Source organism: Schistocerca piceifrons, chromosome 4 (assembly GCF_021461385.2).
Source record: "Schistocerca piceifrons isolate TAMUIC-IGC-003096 chromosome 4, iqSchPice1.1, whole genome shotgun sequence".
Classification (NCBI taxonomy): Eukaryota; Metazoa; Arthropoda; class Insecta; order Orthoptera; family Acrididae; genus Schistocerca; species Schistocerca piceifrons.
In genome coordinates this window covers 679,124,425-679,149,535 of record NC_060141.1, presented here as the reverse complement: position 1 = coordinate 679,149,535, position 25,111 = coordinate 679,124,425, and the positions used below count along the sequence as shown (strand labels likewise).

General features: G+C 40.6%; 1 protein-coding gene across 1 annotated transcript in view; it reads right to left on the bottom strand.

The window, feature by feature from the left end:
• Positions 1–25,111, bottom strand: part of LOC124795230 (phospholipase DDHD2) — a 204,165-nt gene that overhangs the window by 68,411 nt on the left and 110,643 nt on the right. Inside the window, exons 3-7 of the mRNA XM_047259153.1 lie at positions 18,664–18,965; positions 18,018–18,147; positions 8,770–9,104; positions 8,522–8,672; positions 8,183–8,427 (exon numbers count right to left, since the gene is read on the bottom strand). Coding sequence (XP_047115109.1) covers positions 8,183–8,427; positions 8,522–8,672; positions 8,770–9,104; positions 18,018–18,147; positions 18,664–18,965 — 1,163 coding nt within the window. The remainder of the gene's footprint in view (positions 1–8,182; positions 8,428–8,521; positions 8,673–8,769; positions 9,105–18,017; positions 18,148–18,663; positions 18,966–25,111) is intronic.

Here is a 25,111-nt window from a genome sequence, read left to right as displayed (position 1 = left end):
TCACTGAGTATTTTTTAAAATGTAGAAATTAAAAATTTAAAATGTAGAAATTAAAAATTTAAAATATAAAACAAACACACACACACACACACACACACACACCACTTCTCTAATGACTGATGACTGCAGTGTATGTTGCAACTGACAGGTCGACTCTGCAACACTGGTTGGAGGAACAGAAAACAGCAATGCACCTGACTCCTTACTGCAGACGTGATACTGTTTATGGCTATGGCAAAGAGAGTAACAATTAAAATACTGACCTGAGAAACACAATTCTCCTACTCAAAACGATCTGCCTGCGTGTCAACAACTCGGGACCTAATAAAGCACTTACACCTAGAACAATCTGTTTGAAGATGCGGAGGTTGCCACACTGATGGAGTTAAGCGAGGATACTATGTCTGCAAGCAGTGTCATAAACTTCACTGATATCGAAGAATATACCAACACAGTGATATTTACACAGGAAAGCCTGTTGAATAGCTGCCTATAATAGGATTAGGTTGTTGACAGCGGATCAAAATCTTCAGAATCCACACAGAGAGAGACTAAGAAGTTGCTTGGTCTCAAATGACCAGACTGGATGACGGTTAACCACTTGTTCCAGGGTCTTTCATACACACCTCGTAAAGGTGACACACCACTAACTACTGGGATATGTGCAGTCCTTTCCTGGTTTGAGGAGAGGTATCAAAATTGCCTCTCTTCACAAGTTGGGAAAATAACCTGTTTGCCATATCAAATTAAAACATTTGAGGAGGATTTCCTTTGACACTGCTGGCAAATGTCGAAGCATGCAGTGGTGGATTTGGTTGTGACCGCGTGATGTATCAGGAATTTCAGACAGTGCTGATTTTAGCTCCCACATGGAGAAATGACAGGTGTAAGACTCCGTATTGTGGGCTCAGATTGTGGGATATGAAGTCCAACTTGCCCCTTTCTGCAGTCGCACGGCATTAATCACAGTAAAACGTTCTGCCATCATACGAGCGATGTCTCCCGGCATTCTTCCAGGGTATATACGACCCAGGAGATCCGGGAAAAACCTGGGATGTTTTTCATCCAGGAGAAAACTGGGAAAAACCCGGGAAATCTTTAAACTTCGGGAAATTTTTCATTGTTTTAGTTTTCTGTTAAATTTTTGTAATTTTGACTGGTAAGAACCGATACTCTAACAAAGGATATTACTGTATGCCGCTACTGCAGAATAATACTTAAACAATGAAACATAAACGAGAGAAAAAAAACAAAAATAACTTTAATTGCAAAGGAAATGCGCCGTAAACAACAACGACAACGATACACAGTGCTCATGCAAGCATTTGCCAACAGCAAAATGTGTCAAAGGCTTTAGGAAGACTACGCAACACTTCATAAGAACAAATTGCCTCCAATGAGCATGATGTCAACTGTTTACATTAGATTTGTTTTAGCAGCTACGAATGGGCTCATTCGCATGCGCAGTTGCATCTCGTTTGATTAGTAGATTCTCCCGCTTCTGGATGCGGGAATGTGGCTGTTGGCTGTCCAAGCAGTCGCAGCAAACAGCTAGATGCTGCGGGCAAAGGGGGCGTCAAATTCATATCCTTGAAGAAAAAAAACTCGTTTCACAAAGTGCCTAGCATCCAGCACACGTTGGTCTATCGATTGTTCAGATGATTTTGAAACGCATCCCTGTTGGTTTTTGAACATGAACACATTTTAAGTTTATTTCTGAATGAATCATAAATTGATTTTTGAATGTGTGCATAATTTACATGATGTCTCTCTCTGGAGAATCCTCGTCACATCTAGAAATAAACTTTCCGCAGACAAAAGGGGACAGGGCTATACTAGCTGAGCGGAGTAAAGCCGAACGGGTGAATGCCAATCACCGTCCGATTATGTGGTTGATTTGGTTTGCGAATGATCAGCGTTGTTATAATTACCAGCAAAATCCAGAGATTCAGACTACCAGAATGGAAATAGATGACAAACAGGAATAACAGGTGACAAAGATTACGTATTATCTTCTCGGTGTATCCAAGAAAATGAAATTTTGACAGAAAATTTTAGGCCAGATCGCTACACTAGTGAGGATCAGTTGTACAGTCCCCGGCTAGCAGCCGCTTAAGTTCTATTCTGGAAGTAACGCGGAAAACATGTTGTACGAGCAAGTAACAACGCCTAACAGGAGAATAATCGCGGGATAACTAAACCTGAGATTCTGGCAGGGTTAGTGAGGTTAATTGGCGAACAAATTTTGACAATGGCAGGAATAGCTACAGAATTGGTGATGACAAGATTGTTTGTTAGAACGAGGAAGGAGAAGAAAAGGGGACATCACACAAATTATGGAAGAGTAAGACGATTCCAAATTTATATAAAAATTTTGTAATACTACTTTATCTCAAGCTTGAGAAACTGGTGTGTATGAAAGAAATGTGATACTATTTCCTAACATAAAGCTTTTTGCTTGTAGTAGGCCTAATAGGCATTTGATATTGGTACTTCCTGAATTATATTCTGTCGCGTTATAAAAATGATCATTTGTGCCAAAACAATCTAGTTTATTTGGTGTGTGTTACAAAATTGCTGCAATATTAGAAAGGCCTATGTTGTTTTATCTAGCAGACAGTGACAAAATAATTGTAATCAGATCGAGAAACCACACCAGTCTTGGGTATTATTTGGATTAACAGCTTTTTAAGATTTACATAACGACATTTCGATTTTTCATGTAGCAAAATGTTTGACGAACTTCGATGAGGTAATAGATTCTTTCGCAGAAAGGAAAGCACGCCATGTAAAGCTGTAGCAGGATTACAGAGAAAAAATGCTAGGACCTAAGGATTGAAGAAATGTGTACTTTCTTGCTCGTCTCTCGTCTTTATCAGTTTTATGGAATCCAACATTTAATTTTACATCACACAAAACAGCAAGTTATTAGCTAATAGGTAATAAAGAGTGCAAATTCTCTGAAGAGTTCTTGTTCTCCCGATTACAAATAATCCCATCCACTATTAATTGAGAGATTTTTTTTTTTAATTTTTTTAAGAAGGGCAGGTTGTCAAATCGGCCAACTGGGAGCAGGAGGGGCACCACAGCATATTTCAATTTCCACTGTCCTGAATATAGTTTGATGGCATCCATTACAAAATATACATGTTTCAATTCCACAGAGCGAAATACAGTGACGTGCGATAGAAGAATACTGTATGAAGAGGCGTGGCACTGCACTTTGGCACATTTAAGACCAAATAACATGTCTTACATTTCCTCGAACACATATGTTTTCTGTTTCAGATTTTCCAGAAAGAGGTGTGCTACAAGATGAACATATTTTGAAAATTCAATTTTTTTTTAGTATTGACCCCGTTAGCAAATATCATAGATCCGGGCCTGACGCACAGAGCAATAGTGGGTAGTCTCTATGTGAACCATGTTTACATTTAGTGATTTTTGCTGTTTCCCCTTCGTTTACTCGCACGTCAAATGAAAAGCACGTCAAATGAAAACAAAATGGATATCTGTGGCTGGGAGTTTTCAAGTGAATAAAATACATGCACATAATTACGGGAAGCTAAAATATGTTGTTAGTTTCAGATTTGATTTTATTTCCACCTTATAGCCTTGCAGAACAATAAAGATATTTTTGTCTGTTTGCTAAAGAAATTTGACTTTTATTAACCTTTTCCACAGAGGCAGTCAATGTATTTAAAACGAAATGTTTAATTCCACAGTACTGGCTAGTTTCAACCGTTCGCTGCATTTCAAATGCACATTTTCATCTTCTAGCACGTGTGGCATTATGCCATAACAAAGAACCAAACATGAGATAATACAGTACTGGTGCTCCAAGAAAATTTACATCCCCAAAACCACACTGAAAAGCATATCAGGTCGAGGTCTACATCATTGGGAATCTGGACATACAAATGTGCACTTTAAGAATGCATTTTAAATGTGCACAGTTTAGTATGGTTCACGAAATTCCAATGCTCTGTGAGCATCCTCAGATGTCTTGTTTCTTTTATGACACAATGTATGATCTATCAATGTTTTACATGTACGTACATACGGGCTTCCTACGTCTTGGTCGCTGCGCAAGCGTGGTGTCGCCTGTTATCTGCCATCTCTGGCAACCGCTGAAACAAACCTATTTCTAACAGGTCGCGGGAAAATATTGCGAATGGCAGTTTGAAAAGTGTTACTTTCACAGTAAATATCCTTTTACCTAAGTTGAACTATGTGCAAGAATGTACCATGAATTTCTTAAATCACAGTGTGTTCGACTTTCATTTAAAAATCAACTCGATGAGCGATTTACAAGAATTTCATCCCAGATCAGACATTTATGTCATTATCAAAAAATTTACTGGCACATTTGTGTGATAGATCTTAAAGTGTAACACGCGCAAGAAAGATCAACATTATATGTTAAAGCTTAGCTTCTCTTGCAGCTTATTAACCTTAGAGACCAATATTGTATATGAAAGCTTTGCTTTTGTAGCAACACTATGTATACTAATTTAAACTATTAACTTTCACTGTTTGTGTATTCACGCTACTCAACAGTGATGTTGCTGCTGGCTGACTACATTACGTGTTCTACGCTCTGAATATCCGCTCTCATCGGCTGGCGAAATCACGTGACACGAGCTATGACTTGCTTACAAAAGCGCATCGCAATCTTGATTTCAATTATTCAGAAAGTAACATGCGGTGTTTGGTGGAATTCCACTGTATACTTTCATAATACGAAAATATGCAGCTTACAAGTTGCTGCGCATCAAAGATATTTCCAAAACATGTCTTTTTCCCTGAGTTACACTGTCTGAAGTGCTGGGAAATTGTATGCCCATGTATAAAACTATAACCATTCGAAGGATTGATAAGTTTCACAGTTCCAAGGGAAAATACACTGTCACTTAACATGGACAAAGTGTGTTTTCACCCGGGAGAAAGTGTATTTTTAACCAGGAAATTCGGGAACTTTTTCCTTGTCCACGTATACACCCTGTGTTTGAAGTCACCCCTGTTTCAGCACTGCTGCTATTGGTAGCAAACCACTGTGTTTACCATAAATACTCCAGGTGGCTTCCTATACTTTTACAAAACAAGTGGAGTGGTTGATGGAGTCCAAGAATGCTTGCCATGACCTTTTCCTACTCTCCTTAATTATGTCTCAAGTCTTGGCTCTTGCAACCCAAGAGGCTGTGGGTGAGGCTATCTGGTGCTGGGCAGTACTTAAACCATCGAAGAGCCGATTGCCTGTCCCAGACTGCTGAGTGGCACTCACTGGTCCACCAAGGTACAGACTGCCTCCCAGATGACCTTAGGACATTGGGATGCATATCATAAGTCAACAACATGATTGATCACTCATGTAATGTGGTCCCCCCATTCCTCGACACTGTTGCAGTGTTCAAACACAGCCAGCCAAATGAACAGCATCCAATTAGCCCTGCTGGCCATCTATTGTAGTGACTTCAGTTCAGGTAATTCGAGTCCACGATGGCTGAAAAGCAGAAAGAGAGGTTTATGGCTGAGAATGACCCAGCAGCAGAAGCATAGAAAAGAGTAGAAGTACTTGTGTTTGAGGATACACAGCTGGTGAGACATCATGAGGCTCTCCGAAACCAGACCCCTGAGGGCAAGCAGAGATCAAGTTCCATGAGATATGCTGGGCACCGAAGTCTCCCAGTAAGAGAACTGGTTGGGGGGAGTTGCTCTGGAAGATGAAGCCTCAGAGTATACTGCATCTTGCAGAGGTAAATACAGCGATCCTCTAACACACATGAATTTTAACTGCAACTGCTTGAAACAAGTCAGTAGCCAGTGGGAGAGCAGAGGAGTAGTGCACATTATTTACGAACACAGCAACCCTTCCCTTGGCCATTTCCCCATTCAGGACATCCTTATGACAGAAAGTATAGCTGTGTAGTACAGGGACATCAACACTTTAAAATGTTTCCTGCAAACGCAAGCACATGGGGTGTTCCTGAGCTAGGAGTTTCGGCTCCTCCATGTGTCCCAAACCCACTAACATTCCACTGTTGGATGGGATGCATCTATTACAGGGGTAGCACTTTCATGCTGACTTTCTGCCAGGACGGATGGAGGCTCAGTCTTGGGGTGAGGTAATCGCCCCAGTATGACGACAATGCCCATTAACTCTGAAGTAGAGTCTAGAGACACGTCAGAGAGCATGACATCAATATTGGCAGAGTATGTACTTCCCATCTCAGTCAGTGGTTGAGTCTTCACCTTCAGTTTTGATTTTTTTTTAGCCTGAGGAGGCATTGGAGCTACAACCACAGAAGTGGTAGTGGCACTCCTGGACAGTGGACCAGAATGAATCTTCGGAGGGGGGGGATCCAGCAAGCAATGTCGGCAACCACGGCCTTTTCTGAAGTTCTGGGGGGAGGGGCAAGCTTCGAAACAACTGCAGCAGCACACACGCACTGACAAATGCAGGTACTAGTGCTGACATTAGCAACCTCTGTGTAGCAGCGTCTGCTTTCTGCACTGGATGTTTAAGAACAGAAGCAAAGGAGGTAGCAAACATTGTGAATAGCATGACCTTACACATATTTTTGGTCTCACCATATGGGCTGTGCTTCATAGTCTTAAGCTCACATATCTTCCGTTCATCAAGATATACACTGCAGTCCCAACTCCAGACAGGGTGGGCCCCAGAGAAATTCACACACTTCAAAGGGGGATTAACAAGCAACACCTTCGTGGATAGCCTTACCACATTTGCCGCAAGTGACTTCACCGTCATATAACCAAAACAATGCACTGGGTTGGGGACATAAGGCAAGTCCTTTGCACAAGCATGTTGTCTTAACATGCTCAGGAAGTTTAGTGCTACTGACTGTCAGGACAAAGGAGACAGATTTTATAAGATTTCCATCTGCCTTCTTTATGATGTTTTTCATCTTCTACAGCCCATTCATCCTTCAGTTTCTCCTTTGGAATGTCCACCAAAGCCCTGCGTGTCACAAAACCTTTGTTGTAATTCAAGGTAGTGTGTAGCTCAGTTTTTTGATGGCATGTTCCACGAAGTACTGAGCTTTCTGGATGTTGTTAACTTGTTGGTAACTAGAAGTTTCCACCAACAGTGTCCCATTATGCAATCAATTGACTGATTTTAAATTGCCAGCAATACCCTTTAAGCCTTATTGAATACAGAAATGCTAAACTCTCTCTTTCCTTTTCACTATTAAAAACACACTGATTACCAGCATGAGTTCTGAGATTTTGAGTTCTTTTATTTTCCCAGTAGGACACAAAACTGGGACTGCAGTGTGGCAGGAATACTAGGGTGGAATGGTGGCACTGTTGAGTGAAATGGGTGGGGGGTAGGAAGGGTGTTGCAGGTAGGTTCTTAGTGGCTTGGGGGAAGACAGCAGGTTTATTTCCCTGCTGGCTAGGACTGTGGGGAGGGAGGGGTGGCAGGTGCACAGGCTAGGCATGTGACATGTGAGTACCAGAGCTGATGGGGTGCGGTGCACGATGAAGGCCATACGCAGACACGCATTGGGTGATTGTGACAGGACAGAGGAAGAGGAAGTAGTTGGGTAGAGTGTGTGGGGACAATGGGTTAATGGAGATTCAGCCTGAAGAGTTACATGAGTGAAGGATGTGTTGAAAGGATAACTCCCATCTGAGTAGTTCAGTTCAGGAAAGTAATGGGTCCAGATGGCCCAGGTTGTGAGGCAGCGTTGAATTCAAGCATGATGCAATTGACTTCAGGTTGTGCCACTGGGTAGTCAACTTTTTTCTTGGCCGAAGTTTGGTAGCGACCATTCGTTGTGGTGGACAGATGGTTAGCGGTCATACCAACATAATAAGCCAAGAAGCATAATAAGCCAAGAAGCATAATAAGCCAAGAAGCATAATAAGCCAAGAAGCATAATAAGCCAAGAAGCATAATAAGCCAAGAATCATAATAAGCCAAGAAGCAATTGCAGCAGAGATGGTATAATATACTTTCACAGGTGGTTCTGCCTCTGATGGGATAGGGTGAGCCAATGATAGGATTGGAGTAGTAAGAGGTGGGTGAGTGGATTGGGCAGGGCTTGCAACTGGGCTTTTCACAGGCCTTCCCCCATCTTACAGTTATTTTCAGTTATCAGCAAATCCTTCAAATATGTTCATACGAGTTAACAGTTGCATACAGTAAAACTACCTGGCAGTAAACAGGACTTGTGTAGAATAACACATCCAATATTGTATCATTTGTAAAATTCCGCAGTTTTGGAATACTTGGTAGAGTGATACTCTTCAACTTTCTGTCAATACCAGTATCTTCACTATGCAGACTTGAATGCCAGGAAACAGGGATTATTTCTATGCGGTTGACAATCCCTTGTTCAGAAGACGATTTAAAATGAGACTGGAGCAGTTGCAAAGCAATACACCGAAAATCATCAACTGTAATCAAAAAAAGCAAAAGTTATATTACAGATTGTAATTGGCTATGCAAACTTAAGCATGGAAAAAGACAAAACAATACATATTTACTCACCAACTTCTACCACAGGTCGGAACCTCAAATCACACACTGATCCTATTCCGTGAACAAGAAACAGAAGATGGTCTATTCTGTCAGGTTCTCCTTCATCAATTTCAAATTCATCGACTCCTCGTTTCACTATGCGAGGTTTTGTTGGTATTTGCTGGAGTGAAAATTTTGATCTTTGTTAAGAGTTCATCATCAGTACAAATGAAAGGAGGTTCCAGAAACAGCACAAAACACAGAAATTTTATACTAACAGGTGTGTTGCCCCAAACATCAGGTGATGTAGCTTGAGGAAACTGAACCATTACATTAGGCCCATGAAAAATAATATACTCTCCATTCGATAATTCCACACGGTGATGCCAGCTGTTTGTCACTGTGGCTACTTTATACTCTTCTTCCAACCTCGCAGAAACATTTTCATCATATGGTATATATCTACTATCAAGAGAGCCCTTCGAAAACCATGAACAACGACGGACTTCTGTGGGGTTTTCTTCCCAGTAAACAGCCATTTTCTGCCGCCTCAAAATATTGACATCATATCGGCCTCCATCTGTTGATACCACTGTCTCTGGTGAAAGATCAGCTGAAAAAAAGTTGTTATTACTGTGATTGCTATGTCCTTATTCTTTGCATTTAATGCAAAAAGGGTAAAGGGGGTGAACAAAACACTTTCCTGATTTCTGCAATAATATCCTCAGTTTGCAGAGCATCAACAAATATTCCTTTTTAGTCTTATCAGATTTGGGCAAAGTAACAATGGAGAATTCAATTAGAGCAGCTTTTCAAGACATCTTATTTATAATATACTTTGTGTACACAGTGTGTTTATAAATAAATGGTGTGCTTTTAAAATTAATAATAAATCTATTTATTAATTTATAGGGGCAAATCTTACAGCATTGGAAGTGGCAAATGTCCAAGTTTTTGATACATTAATCACTCTCCTTCAATATGTGCACCCTTGGTCACATGACACACATCTACATGGAAACCAAATTCTTTCTGTATTCAGTGTAGCATGTCCTGCATGATGGTCTGCAATGCATGCTTTATCCGATCACACACTTCCTCAAGGAACACAGACACTGCAGTACATAAATGCAGTCTTCCACAAAGCCCCATATAAAGAAAACACAGGGTTTTAAATCCAGCAAACAGAGTGGTCAGGGTAGAAACTGGTTGTCTGTTGCAGCATGCCCAATCTGCATTGGTGAAGAAAATGACTGGCAAGCTCTTGTATATTCCTGTGAAAATGGGCTGGGGCACTGTAAAGTTGCAAAATGTAATTGTCATAACTAGTGTTCAGCTGTACCAACAACCGGGCTTCCAACACATCTTGAAATGAGTTGCTCTTCACCGTTTGATGTCTGTAGAAGAATGGGCCATGCACTCCATCACAGGACACTGCACAGAAAACTTTCACTTTTTGAGAGTCATGTTGATGCTCTATCAGTGCATACGGTTTATCACTTCATCATCAGATATGGGCACTATGTGTGTTCACCTTGCCACTTACATAGAAAGTGGCTCTATCACAGAAGATGAGCCTTTCTACAAAACTGCCATTCTCCATTTTTAACTGCAGCTCTTCACAAAAGTCATACCTTTTCACTTTATCTGCTGGTGTAATGGCCTGCACTAATCCCACTTTAAAACATAGTGACTTACACAAAACCTTCCACACAATAATATTTGGCATGATCAATTCCCTGCTTGCTTTACTAAGTGACATGTGAGGTATTTTTTGTGTGGTGGGTCTTTCTTAACCCGAGCATGAAACTCACACTACATTGTAACTACAGATCTGGACACCTCAAAATGGAGTACACAGAAAGCCTTTTGCTCTTGTGATGCTCTCTTGGAAACAGATGCTACGCCTGTGCAGTAAGCATTACAGGCGAACAGTCCGTAACACATCAAAAACTGAAAGTTACCATTGCTCATGCTACAAGGTTTGCCCACATAAATGAATAAATGTATTTACTGTTAATTTTTTAAACTGCACATTTCATTTATAAACACACTATATTTGGGACTGCAGCTGAATTATTGTGGAACATGATGACAAATATTTCCAGCAGCAACTTTGCTCTAACACTTTATTTAAATGGCTGGAGTGAAGTGCACGATCCCATTATCAAATACAACAAAACCTTGAAACCCGTAATTCATCAAACAAAAGCTGAAAGTAAGGTGACATCTAGAAAGATTTTTCACTGTATTTCCATGACCTTACTTATTTATCGTTTCACTTACCTATCCATAAAACGAACTGTACATTATTACTGAAATGACACCATAACCAGTTACAACTGTAAACATCTCTGTTTATTCTCAGTGTAACTGTAAAAATTTTCTGATGTAAATTATGAATGTGGAACCATCCGTGGCCTTTTCATTGTATACAAATCCATGTCTAAAGCACAGTTTACACAGTTAAAATTGTCAGCTATCACCATTAGTTATGGTTAAATTTACACTTATGTCCACATAACTCGGTGAAAAGGGCATATGGTTACTCACCACATAGAGGAGGCACTGAGTGGCAGACAAGTACACTGACTAAAGACCACTAGATACTATTTAACTATTGGAATAAGTCCTTCATCAGATGTAGACAAAACACGCACACATTCACAAACGAGTAGTGGCACGGGATTGAACAACGGCCCGATGCTGAAATCTATGTGCTTGGGACATCTGCTGGTTCAGTTGGCATGTTGGCAGCCCTACAACTAAAACTCAGATGCTGTGGCAATAAATTCACAAACGAGTAGTGGCACGGGATTGAACAACGGCCCGATGCTGAAATCTATGTGCTTGGGACATCTGCTGGTTCAGTTGGCATGTTGGCAGCCCTACAACTAAAACTCAGATGCTGTGGCAATAAATAGCTGTTATATCCTAGCCAGTAATGCCACCCGAGCCCGCTGCCAAAAGGTTGGCAGCATCAAAGTTCGGACGCCGTCCGCATAAGCAGCGCCAGCGAGACAGGAAATCGCCGCAAGTCTGCGCGCGCCACCGCTGGCTTCTGGTTTCTTAAGCGCTGGAGTCGCGAGCGCTAGGACAGTTCTGTATTCGCCGCTCAGTTGTATACTCGCCACCGAATTGTGTACTTGCTAGTCAGTTGTGTGTTCATCGCAGCAGAGTAGTTGTTTGTCGTCAGCCGACGCTGACCTAGCCGCTCCGACTCTAACTAGACAGATCTCTGTAGACACAAAGTTCACTACTGTGTTCTGTATCTTCGTTAATAAAGATAAGTACCGACTTTTATTTAATCAGAGTGTTTGGGTTTTCATCTTTCTGTTCACTGTTCTAGCGGACCGATCGGCCCGCTATTAAAAGTGTGGCAGTGACTTCGTAAGCCGTTTCTACAGCAAATTGCTTGTCGCTACGAACGCCGCCACAAAAATAGCATTTCAAAATATTTTTGCAGAACTCTGAGTGCCATATACACGACCTCAGCCACAAAAAGGCCTACCTTATTGTGTTTAAAAGCTAGCCATGAAGCCTGAAGGACAAGTTGAGAAGGAGGGCTTCAAAATGGTTCAAATGGCTCTGAGCACTGTGGGACTTAACATCTGAGGTCATCAGTCCCCTAGAACTTAGAACTACTTAAACCTAACTAACCTAAGAACGTCACACACATCCATGCCCGAAGCAGGATTCGAACCTGCGACCGTATCGGTCGCGTGGTTCCGGACTGAAGCGCCTAGAACTGCTCGGCCACAAGGCGGGCTTCAAATTGGTGTCTACTGTGTGTTGGTTTCTGCTGTAAGACCACCATGTTCTTCCCCCTTCCCACGAGGACCACCGCTCAGGGATCCTGCCACTGCCAGACTGGCCAAGGGACAAATCATTACCCTCCTAGGCACCAAGCCACTGGGCACCTGCCAGTACCTGGCATTTGCCTCACCTGGGTCTGGCACAACCGCCCACCAACACCAGGCTGCCCCATGTGACGCAGCACTATATAGGTATACCTACCTTGCACGGCTTTGGAACTCTGAGGACAGCAGCTACTGTTGTCCTCCTGCCGCTGATGCAAATGCCTGACCAAGTCAGGGAACCAGGGAGACACAAGACAACTGAAGGCCACACAACCAGATGAGAATGAGCACCTGTGATAGCTGCTGCTGACTGTAGCTCATAGTAAACAATTTCTGTGAAACCTGATTGTCTTGCTACAGCCACCTTCTCCTCATGCTGGGTTCCCACAGCCCTTGCCAAGCCATCAACACCCCAACACTCAGATCGGAAGAATCCCATTATCTACACAACCAAAAGAATGGCTTTTCCACACTCCATCCCTCTCCCCGTAGCAGTAATTGCACGCCCAACCTACTAAATTTGGAGTAAGAAGCAGAACTGACAAAGGTGCTATGGTCGTCAGCAATGCAAGTGAGCAACAGCATGTGCATTTTATAACCAACTGTGGATCATTGAATCTATTGTTCCTGGATTTATACTCTTCCCACTATTCTGTTTTACAATATGTTTGGTATAGACTCAGTGCTAGTACCTGGGAGGGGCCCAAGGAATGAGCCAATGCGACTGGTTGTACATACGCAATGTAACCTACCAGGTCATAAGGCCTCATGCACTAATTCACACTGAATATGTTGAAGGAAAAGGTATTTTAGCAGGCAACATGGAGAAAGCGCATGGTTGAGATGAGAAAGGCATAGGTGCCTGGGAAGTGTAAGTCAGGTAGGTAGGCAGGTAGCACGTGACCATAGGCATAGTTTGCTGTAAGTAGAGAAGCAGGAATTTAGCAGTCTGCAGTAGTGTGTGTGATATGTCCATATGTAGTGGAGTGCAAAACGTAAATAAACTTGTGTTTTTTCTTGTTACTTACTGAGGATAGATGTAGATGTACATGTACATTACAGTTATGTTTAAGTTTGTATTGCATTTATAAGAAAGGATTACAAGTAAGTGTAAAAGAGATGAGACAAAAGTTTAAAGGAACTGTGAGACAAAATTTTCTGTTCGCATTGTTGAGTACTGCAATATGTTAATAATTTTGTGAAGTGTGTACCTCTCATGCAAACAGTGATTTGTGTAGAAGTAGTGGTGCAAACTTGCAACAGAGGTAGGTTGTGAGTGAGTGTTGTAAACAGCAAAGAGTGTACGAGGAAATAGAATAGCTATTAATTGAGGTACAGAAGTGCCCAAAAGTATTTCGAAGAAAGCATTATATACAATTACTAAAAGTAAGTGTTAATAGAAAAAACTACCAGCAGATAACTGAGAAGTATTTAATTGTAATCCATTTAATGCACAACTACATTCAGTTTAAACAGTTATTTGACATCAAAACAAAAAATGACAATTCTTCTGGCTCAAAAGTAATTTTTAGGTCTAAGGACATAAGAAACAAAACTATTTTGGAATATGAGGAACGTATCAGTATTTCATTGTATACCCACTGACATTGCTCACAGCTGCAAATGTATCTGGCACTGAATTCACAAGATTCTGTAATAGATTAAGTGGGAAATTTGACATTCATCAAATAGGGCAGCAGGAAACTGATCCTGTTTTGTGAAGCTTCTATGTGAAAGATGTCAATGATGTCAATCCAATGCATCCCAAAGTTATTTAATTGGATTTACACCCAGGCTCTGGCTTGCCCAGACCAAAAGGTTTGATTTTTTTTATCTGAAAAGAATTTTTTTAAATAGCCAAAAGTGTATTTTGAATTAGCATACTGCTGAAATATCCAATTATCTGGCATATGCTTTCTCCCATATGTACCATATTCTTTTCTGAAATGACATTGTACAGGAAACAATCCATTTTTCCTTCTACTTGGACTATAAGATGAAAATAACTCCAAGAAAGACGACCCCACAGCATGATGCTGCCGCCAGCATGCTTAGGGGTCAGTACCCGGTACGTTTCGTTGTACCTTTGGGTTTCTGGTCAACATATATGAAGTAATGAGCACACACTTGAAAGTTGCACACATTAGCAGTGTGTTGTCTTCTGCAAGAGTGTGCCGCGAAAGAGCAATACCATGAACTTCCGACAGAGCCCGCCACAGGCAAGTGCCTATTTAAACCCTGCCGCATTATGCACAAGCTCAGTTATCATGTTATTACAGCTTGTAAACATTTGCCTTATCTTATTGTGTTCAGTGTATTTTATGGTGATTTATGTACATGCCACAGTCTAATAAAGTTGTACTAACATTCTTGGTCATGTTATGTGTCCAAATTACAACAGTATACACTGTATACAATCAGAAGAAAGTATACTAATTTCACTTTTGTTATTCCATAAAATCTGTAGCATTCCAAGTTTGATATTTCTTTGCAAACTCTATCCTGGTTGTTATTTTTTGAATTTACGAGTGGCTTACGTAATGGTTGTCTACCATTTAAATCACCTGCTACTAGGCAACTTTTTCATTAGACACATGTAGGTCCAGTCCATGATGCTATTCGAAACATCCCTAACCTGTTGAGACGATTCTCTCGGATCAGCAGCCTACTGCTTACAACTCATTCTGTTCTCCCTCATCGTCATTTTTTTGAGGGCGACCTGACATTCGCAGAGTTTATTGTACCGTTGACGAGTTCATTAGAGATGGAGCACAAGCTCAGATGAGGGAAGGATAGGGAAGGAAATCAGCTGTGCCCTTTCAAAAGAACCATCCCAGCAATTGCCTGAAGCAATTTAGGGGAATCACAGAAAACCTAAATCTGGATGGCTGGACATGGGTTTGAATTGTCATCTTCCCGAATGCACTCCGGTGTGCTAACCACTGTGCCAGCTCAGTGGTTTCCTGTTTTTGCCATTGACACACACACTTATAGTAGTCTTGATAAGCCGAAGTCTCTACCAATGGCAGACGCTGACTTTCCCTCCCACAACGCATGTAAAACAGGTAAGTCTCACATCAGCCAAGAATTCTTTGCATTGTTGCATGCTTCTAGTTTTACCTACAAACAAACGAACACTGTCTGAATGACTAACTGTGATGCCAGAATATTGAATCGTTAGGGTTTCCAGTCTTTGCGACACTGACTCTAAACAGCAATAGACAGATTCTACATGCATGTGAGATGATTGTCAGACATTACATCATCACTAAACCACTCAAGGTCCTTCAGGATACAGTAAGTGTGACAGCAAAAAATCCACCTACAAAATCTGTCCTAGCTAGAGAAATGACATCATGGGAGAATGCATTGGGTACTAGCAAAATTTTATTGAGGTATCACTGGTGCACTAAGGGCACCAGGAGGACAACTGAAAAGCGACTGTGGCCCAGGAAGTCTGTCAGTGATATCCCGGAGCTCATGGAGTGTGATACACTGGACTACTTTCTCGAGAGGTAATTTTGAGTTGAGATATTGAGGTTTATTATGAAATATTGAGGATTTGATGTGAAAACAATGTGTTAGGGTCATGATTATGTTGTATTATGGTAGATAATAAGGTATTGTGCATATTACTGAAGTGTTCTGAGTCTGATGAAGTTATTACATGGAATTGTGATAGTTCTCTAGTCATTATGTCTGAAAATGCAGTCACAGCCATGCTACTACAGACTCTCATCTTTTGTAAACAGTTTGCCTTATTTCAGAGTGATAAGGCAACAGTTGGTATGCATACAGTTCTGTAAGTTCGTACAGGTCTAGAAGCACCTGATTTTGATTTTGAGCATGTAATGCTGTTTGTGTAGGATAATGCAGGGCATGACCCAACAGTACACATGAGAACTTATTCACATTTTTCTTATACATTAGGTGAATGCATTTGCCGTGTATTTATGGAAAGTTAGTAGCATTAGCATATGAGTACTATTACCTGGGAAAGACTAGCAATACAATGCCTCCTAGATTCCTACACCCTTATTCCTATGAGACAGTTTTGCACTGCTGCAAAAATGGACAAGTCACAGCTAAAGATTAAAAGAGGTTTACTGACTCCTCAGTGAGGCAGCTTGATGAGTGCTGCAGAGATCAGCAAGAGGACCGCAGAAAGGGATTTAAGTGTGAATAATGGAAATGAGATGCACATAAATCAAGAAGCAAAGACACAGTTGCTGAGCCCAGGTAAATGGAATGTTGTAAACAGTGTAAATATAAAGAGGGGAACGAAAAGTAAAGGCATACAGAATTTGTTCTCTTGACTTGTATTTGGATGTAGAGATTGAAAAGTGTAAATTGTACACATAATAGCCCCTCCATTTCAGCCAGACTTCAAGCAGGAATTCCATGGGCCGAGTTATTCCAAGAGGGGACGAGTGTAGTGGAGTGGGATTGAGCCAGGACTCCATTCTGAAATTCAGGCAACTCACGCCATGCCTGCTGTTCTGCAACTACGACAAGGGCACTGCAGCAATAACCAGCATTCTGGGACATTTCGGCAGTGCTCGCCAGGTCATGTGCATGACCTCAGCTACAAGACCTGCTTTGTCACGTACAAAAGCTGTCAGTCCGGCCAGGCTAGTTATGTTGCAACTGCTGGGCTTCGAGTCAGGCAGAAGGCCATCAACATTCTTCTGCAAACCCGCAAGGAAGGCCTGCTGTGGGTCTTGCCACTATCAGATGGGCCAAGGGATGAACTGGTGTCGTCCTAGTCACTGAGCACCTGTCAGTGCCCGACACTCACCTCCACTGAGTGCAACACAGCTGCCTGCCAGCAGCGTAACACCTCCAGGTCGCCTCACCTGATGCAGCACTACCTAGTTATGCCTACCTCGCAAGGCCTCGGCACTGTTGGGGCAGCAGCTACTGTCATCCTCATGACACCACTTGCTGCCACCATGGACTGCAAGATCAATGCCTGACTGTGTCAGGCAAGCAGAGGGGCATGGGATGATGCCAGGCTGCGCCAGTGGACGAGAGAATGCACCTGTAACTGCTGTAGCTTGTTGAAGCAATAAAGAGTTTATAGCAAGCATCTGTCTTGCTTCTTCCTGCAGGGATCTTCTTGTCAGAGTAGGCTACCACAGTTTTTGCCAACCCATCGAACACTCTATGCCCAGAGTGGGAGGCCCCCACCATTTTGACAAAACACTCTCCCCCCCCCCCCCTCCCTCCCTACACACACACACACACACACACACACACACACACACACACACGGGTGCTATGGGACAGCTCTCTATTCAATGTGCCTGTCCGTCACTTCGTTATTCCATCCCAGGTTTTCCACTGTTTAATATATTCAAACCTTCTGTTCACTACCTGTGGGCTCACGTTTGAAGACAGTTATTTTAAATAATTATTTTATTCTATATATAGTTGTTTTTTATTTCCTTCATCATTACTGGTAGCTACTTTTTAATTAAATAATTTGAGAATTTAAATCCTGTATAACACCTGCTTTATTCTTGTTCATAGGCTTCTCCTCTCCTACAAATAAGGAACTCCTTGTAGTCATCATCTTACTATGAATTAAGCAAACACTTAACAACAGCAGGGTAAAAGCTTTTCCTGTTCTACTAAGGTAAAGTTGTCCATGACGCAGTACTTACATGAAGTAAAAGCTTCCTCCAATGCAAGAGAATCTGCCATGCTGAAAGGTTTCCATACAACTTTTGTCTCAACTTCCTTTTTGAAAAACCAGTGATGATAAACTTGTCTATAGACTGAACCTGCATTCATCTAAACATGGATAAAATGTTTTTTGTAAAAAAATGTGCCATCAATGTAGATAAGTGACTGCAGAGCATTAAATGAAATAATAATTGAAAGCATTTATTGCACCATGAATTAAATTATTAACAAATCTACCCAATTTGCAGTGAGTTTCATTGTAATGAAAAAGCATCTCAAACTGTATTAATCCACAACAAGACTGCATGAAACGTTAATGAAAACTTTGATTTGGTTCAGCGACATTTCTTACTTGCTGCTTCATTTTAAAATTAGTTACTTGCTTGACCCTTTTATCAAACCAGATTTATTACTGTCACTGAAAAAGAACATTGTATGACAATGGACAAAATGTATTACTTCCTGTTTACAGGTGAAGCAACAGTTTTGGTTCATTTCTCACTGTAAATTTACTTTCACAGTCTATTGTTCTATTGTTGTTCCCATAGTAGTTTAAGGCACAAAGTATTGACGAAGAAGTATCAGTAGAAAGATAAACAAAATAACTATATTTAAGTTACATACTTGTCCAGTAAATGACTGTGGTGAAACAGTAGGTGCTCCAGAACCGTTAGTAATTGGAGACTGATACTGAACAGATCCAACAGAGGCTGCAACCAGCTGAGGTTCGTTTGGAGTAGCCATTTTCTCATGTATATGAATAGGCTGAAATATTTGAGCTGAATGTGTGACTGACTGTGTAAGTGGCGGTAATGGTGAAGTATTTGCAGTCACAGGAGGTGCAGAAACCGGAGACCATGAAAGTCCGGGTGGTTGAGCATACACTGGTCTCTTCTGATGACCTAGGCGAAATGTATTTGTCCCAGCTGAAACAACAGAAATATGCCAATGCTAAGAATTCACAGTTAAAAATCCCCAAGCAAGACCAGTTCATTATTACTAGTATTATTGACACACTAGATATATAAATGGGCATAAGTGGAGGAGGAAGAGGACAGAATGTTGCTCAATACTGCCCTCACATCAACATCATAATTTTCTTAAAAAGGAAAAGAAATTAATGCACTGAAATTAAAATAATAGCCTCTTACTGTGATTACATGCAACTTTAGCAGTACAGGAGAAACTAACAATAAAAAGATATGCACACCAGAAATCTTAGTAACGTTAAAATTATCAGTTCCAGGCCAGAAACTTTAAAGCAAGTAATCCAGACACAACTCACAAAACGTAAAACATCTGATTACCACTCACCTTACTGGGAACAAAGTGAGATGGAATGAAAATTATTTTTCTTGGTCCATTTTACACAGAAAATAAAATTTATGCATAATAATAAGTAAAGAACTAAGCCTGTTGTGTGTTATGTAGGGTTATGAGAAGTTCACAGCATAAATGACACATTTAACAGTTGCGGGGGGAGGGGTGTCTATAATTATTCAGTACTAATAAATCTCAAGGCTGCTTCAGTAATTTAGAAGCAAATACAAGTAAGTTCATTCATGAGAATACAAGAAAACATATGAATGTTTAAAGAGTGACTACATTATTATTGTTTCGAAAACCTCTGGCAAAGAATTGACAAAGCTGAGTGACAAACATAAAAAAAACTCCTCTGGTTTTTCAGATGGAATCTAATACTTTGTTTCAGAAACAAAATACACACTAGTGATAGACAAGCAAAAAATAAATAACTTAGCTTAGTAACAAATTACACACATGCTTTCAATAATAAATGTCTGATAATGTTGTGGAGACACTCATTAGTGCACCATTTACCCATCAGTGCAACACGTTCAGCCTTTCCCCATGTACCTCTCATTAAAATTAACTTTCTACTTCCACTCTTGACCAATTTAAAAAGTCTCATTTGCCTTTCAGTTTCTTTGTGAGGAGAACCTCTTCATGTGCATGTGTGTGCACATGCTCTAATGTTTAGAAACCAAGTGTCCTCTAATCCCTCCCCCTGCAGTTTATAGGGACTGTGGTCCAGAAACAACGAATGCTTCAAATTTTTCTACATATCTACATGTATTATTACTTTTAATAATCAAAATTATTTTCCACTGCCCAAATGAAATCTCTCTCCACAACAGTGCCTCATCCAACAATTTCCCCATAATCTGAAAGTATACTCTGTCGAAATGAGGATTTTTTCTTCCAGAGAAAAAGTAACACACTTGTGTGGTCTAGAGTTCTGGTGACTGTAATTGGATCATTGGATGTAAAAGCAAAAACATTCCAAATCACTCACAAAATGTTATATTTGTGGATGGCAATTTATTTCAGAGGTGCAGCTTCAACTAATGTTGGAAATTTCAGAGTATGGCCTGTCAAATCAGTTTTCAGAAATGTGATTTCACAGCTACAAAAGTACAACTTTTACAGCTAATATTATGTGAAAATCAAATACATTATATGTGAACATAATCTATAATAATGACCCCCACTTACCTTAGTAAGGAAAGGCGAACCTACATCTACAGTATTTGCAAATTGGGAGAAAGCTTTTGATAAAGTACCAAGTATAAAATATTGGGAGTGAAAAGCTATTTAGAACTTTTACATCAATCTTACTGCAGTTATAGGAGTCAAAGACATGAAAGAGAAGCACAGTTGAGAAAGGAGTGAAACTGGGTTGCTGCCTATCTCCAATGTTATTCAATCTGTACAATGCACAAGCACCAATGAAAATCCCGAAAGAAAAAAAAAATTGAGGTTCAAACAGAAGAATTAAACCTTGCCTGTCAGAGAGAGCAAAGAACATGGAAGTGAAATGGGTAGCATCTTGAAAAGAGGTTATAGGATGAACATCAACAAAAGTAAAACAAGGGTAATTCTAATTAAATTGTGACTCTGAGGGAATTCGATTAGGAAATGAGATAACAAAAACAGATGGGTTTTGATATTTAGTTGCCAAAACAAATGTCAATGGTCAAAGTAGAGAGCATATATAGTGACCGATAATGGCAAGAAGAGCTCATCAGAAGAAGGGAAATTTGTTAACATAGAATATAAATCTAAATGGTATAAAGACTTTTCTGCAGGTATTTGCCTTGAGTGTAGCCTTGTACAGAAGTGAAACATGGATGATAAACAGTACAGACAAAAAGAGAACTGAAAACTGAAACCGATGAAATGTGATTCCACAGAAGAATCCTGAAGACTGGACAGGAAGATAAGGTAAATAATGAAGATGCACAGAATGAAATCAAGGAAGAACAAAATTTATGGCATAATTTGACTAACTAACTAAGAGTGAGAGAGAGAGAGAGAGAGAGAGAGAGAGAGAGAGAGAGAGAGAGTGCGTACAGACAGACTGAAGATGATGACACCAAGTTGCATACTACTTTTCTCCATACAAACTATTTTCCTGAGACTCTCCATGCAAATGTCATGAGCATTTATCTATGACTGATTCATAAATCAGACAGTGACTAGTGACATAATGATATGGAGAAGAGGACAAAATGAAAGTGAGAGGAAGGACTGAATGGCATGGCTAACATCCTTGGGTTTGGCAGGCTGGACAGTGCAGCCCAAGTCCAGACACAGATAGGCACATTTGCTATAATGTAGAGTGATTGAAATTTTACACTGGAGCAATTGGCAGGATGGACCAACTATGAAGTAAACTGCTGCTGTCAGAAGGTCAGTGAATAATATGAAAGGCTGCAACTGTATGTTGTTACCCCAAAGTGAATGAACATTGCCATGATGGATACTCAAAGGTCGCAATAAAACCAGTACCAAGAAAGCTACACAGTAGATCACAGAATCATGTGAAAATTAAAAATGAGGTGAAGAAGCATTTTAAAACTCACCCTGGCACTGAGATTGTGTTTATCGGTGTCTGGCAGCATGCGTATTCATGCTTACCTTCAGTTTCTCATCATGGGGCATGTTCACATTCACACACCTCTAAAAACTTACATTTCAATATGCCACAGGTATCAGCATGTAAGCACTGGTTATTGGGTACTTGAATCAATTCTTCCATTCACTGGACAAAAAATATATTTATTTTAATAGAATGGTTTAATATCATCTATTGTAAGCAGTGTCCTTTGACAGCTACAATCTTTTCACTTTTCAGAAAACAAATGGAAACTGTAATAAAAAATGGCAGGTTCTGTTGAGGTGACAAGACTCATAGAACCAGTTTTGGAGATAGCTAAAAGAGTATTCAAGTCTAGTTCAAAAATGACCAAAATGAACAGTAATCACAAGGAGCCATGTGAGAGTTAGTCTTTAAGTGCATGATTCAAACTGGGTAATTGTGCTTCAACGCATTCCTGAAGAGGATGCAGCTCGATTTTTAGTAGTTGCAAGGGCAACAGTTTGGGTCATTGAGTGATCTGGACTGCTAACATCAACCAAAATGACCTCACTTTGCTGGTACACAAACAATTAATGTAGGTTAATCCTTACAAAGAAGAAGACAGCAACCATCCACTATTAATACGGCTATTTATTTAGGTAAATAATGTCGTTACCGGTTTTGAACTGGCAGGTTCATCATCAGACAGCTGTTCACATGATTTTCAAGATACAATTTACATTATCATCAGCTTTCGATTTTTATTCTTCCACTGTGGTGAAATATTTTTGGTGACAAATTCTTTTTGGTATGTGTGTGTGTGTGTGTGTGTGTGTGTGTGTGTGTGTGTGTGTGTGTGTGTGTGTGTGTGTCCTACAACTTCGCAACAAAATAGCGCAGAATTTTCGACGGCACCAACACACCAAAAATATTTTGCCACAGTGGAAGAATAAAAATCACAAACTGACAATAATGTAAATTGTATCTTGCAAATCATGTGAACAGCCGTCTGATGATGAACCTGCCAGTTCGAAATAGGTCTCACCATGTCAGTTTTAGACAAAATAGCACATGGCGCACAAACAGTTTAAAGCAAAGGGAAACTACTGCTGTACTTTTTCTCGAGAGCATGCAGCTCTACTCTATGGATAAATGATGGCATTCTCTTGGGTAAAATAGGCCAGGGTAAAACAGGCCAGGGTAAAACAGGCCAGGGTAAAACAGGCCAGGGTAAAACAGGCCAGGGTAAAATAGTCCAGGGTAAAATAGTCCAGGGTAAAATAGTCCCCATTTCGATCTCTGTGCGGGGACTACTTCATAGGGAGAAACGAAACTGGGATTCTATGGGTCAGAGCGTGGAATGTTAAATCCCTTGATCTGGCAGGTAGTTAGAAAATTTAAAAAGGGAAATGGGTAGGCTGAAGCTTAATATGGTGAGAACTGATGAAGTTCAGTGGCAGGACAAATAGGACTTCTGCTGAAGTGAATACAGGGTTGTAAACACAAAATAGTGTAAGGGTTTAATAATGAGTAAGAAAATTGGAATGCTGGTAGCTTCTATGAACAACATAGTGAACCCATTATTGTAGCGAAGTCAGATCTTAAGCCAAAAACCCATCACAGTAGTACAAGTTCATATGCCAACTAGCTCTGTAGATGATGAAGAGACTGAAAAAATGTTCAATGAAGTAAAAGAAATTTATCAGATAGGTAAGGTTGACAAAAATTTAATTGTAATGGAAGACTGGAATTTGATAGCAGGAAAAGGAAGAGAAGGAAAAATAATAGGTGAATTTGGACTGGGGGAACGGAGTGAAAGTAGAATCCACCTGTTAAAATTTCGCACAGAGGATAATTTGATCATCACTGACATTACGTTTAATAATCATGAAAGGAAGCTGAATACATAGAAGAGACCTGGAAACACCAGAAGGTTTCACATTGATTACAAAATAGTAAGATACAAGGGTGGTTTGAAAAGTTCTCTGAACAAAACAGAAAAAGGTACTTCCGTCACTGAAACTATTTTTTTATTTCTCAATGTAGTCTCCTTGTAGATTAATGCACTTGGTCCAACGATGTTCCAGTGCCTTGATCCCATCTCGAAAATGAGTTTCCTCCAGACCTGCAAAATAGTTGTCAACTCCGGCTATCAATTCTTTGTTTGAACGTTTGAAGTGATCTTAGTCCACAAAGAAAAACTTTCAGTTTTGGAAAGAGAGGAAAGCCTGACAGAGTCTATCAGGTGAATAAGGCGGGTGTGGCAACAATACATACCTTAGTTGGTTTAATTTTGCCATGACAATGGCACATGAATGCAGGTGCGCACTGTCTGGCCTTTTTTCACTTATTTTTTGTTGCAATTAGTCCAGGAGGTTAGCATAGTATTCTCCAGTAATTGTTTGCCCAGTGGGGAGATCTATAAACAGAATCCCCTTGCATTCCAGAACACTGATGCCATGACCTTTCCCGCCAAAGGAATTGTCTTTGCTTTCTTTGGTGGCAGAGAATCAGCATGTTTCCACTGCTTTGACTTTTGTTTCCGAGGTATAGGAGGAGATTAGTGTTTAACGTTCCGTCGACAACGAGGTCATTAGAGACGGAGTGCAAGCTCGGATGAGGGAAGGATGGGGAAGGAAATTGGCCGTGCCCTTTCAAAGGAACCATCCCGGCATTTACCTGAAACGATTTAGGGAAATCACGGAAAACCTCAATCAGGATGGTCGGAGATGGGATTGAACCGTCATCCTCCCGAATGCGAGTCCAGTGTGCTAACCACTGCGCCACCTCGCTCGGTTTTCTGAGGTATAGTAGTGCACCCAAGTTTCATCTGTGGCCACAAACTGGTGCAAAAAAAAAAAAATCTTGTTCGTTTCTCCTAAAACGGACCAAACATTGTTCCCATTCTCACGCGTTTTTGATCCAGCATCAAGAGTCGTGGCACCCCATCTTGCAGATAACTTTTTCACTTCCAATTCTTCAGTTAAAATGTAATATACACTTTCAGATGACATCTAGCAAGTGTGAGCAATTTCACGCACTTGCTATCGGTGATCCTCCATGACTATTTTGTGCACTTGTGCAATGATTTCTGGAGTAGTGACACGTCTTGGGCGACCACTGCGCGGATCATCATCTAAGCTCTCCTGACCAAATTGAAATTCATTGATCCATTTGGCAACAGCTGAATAT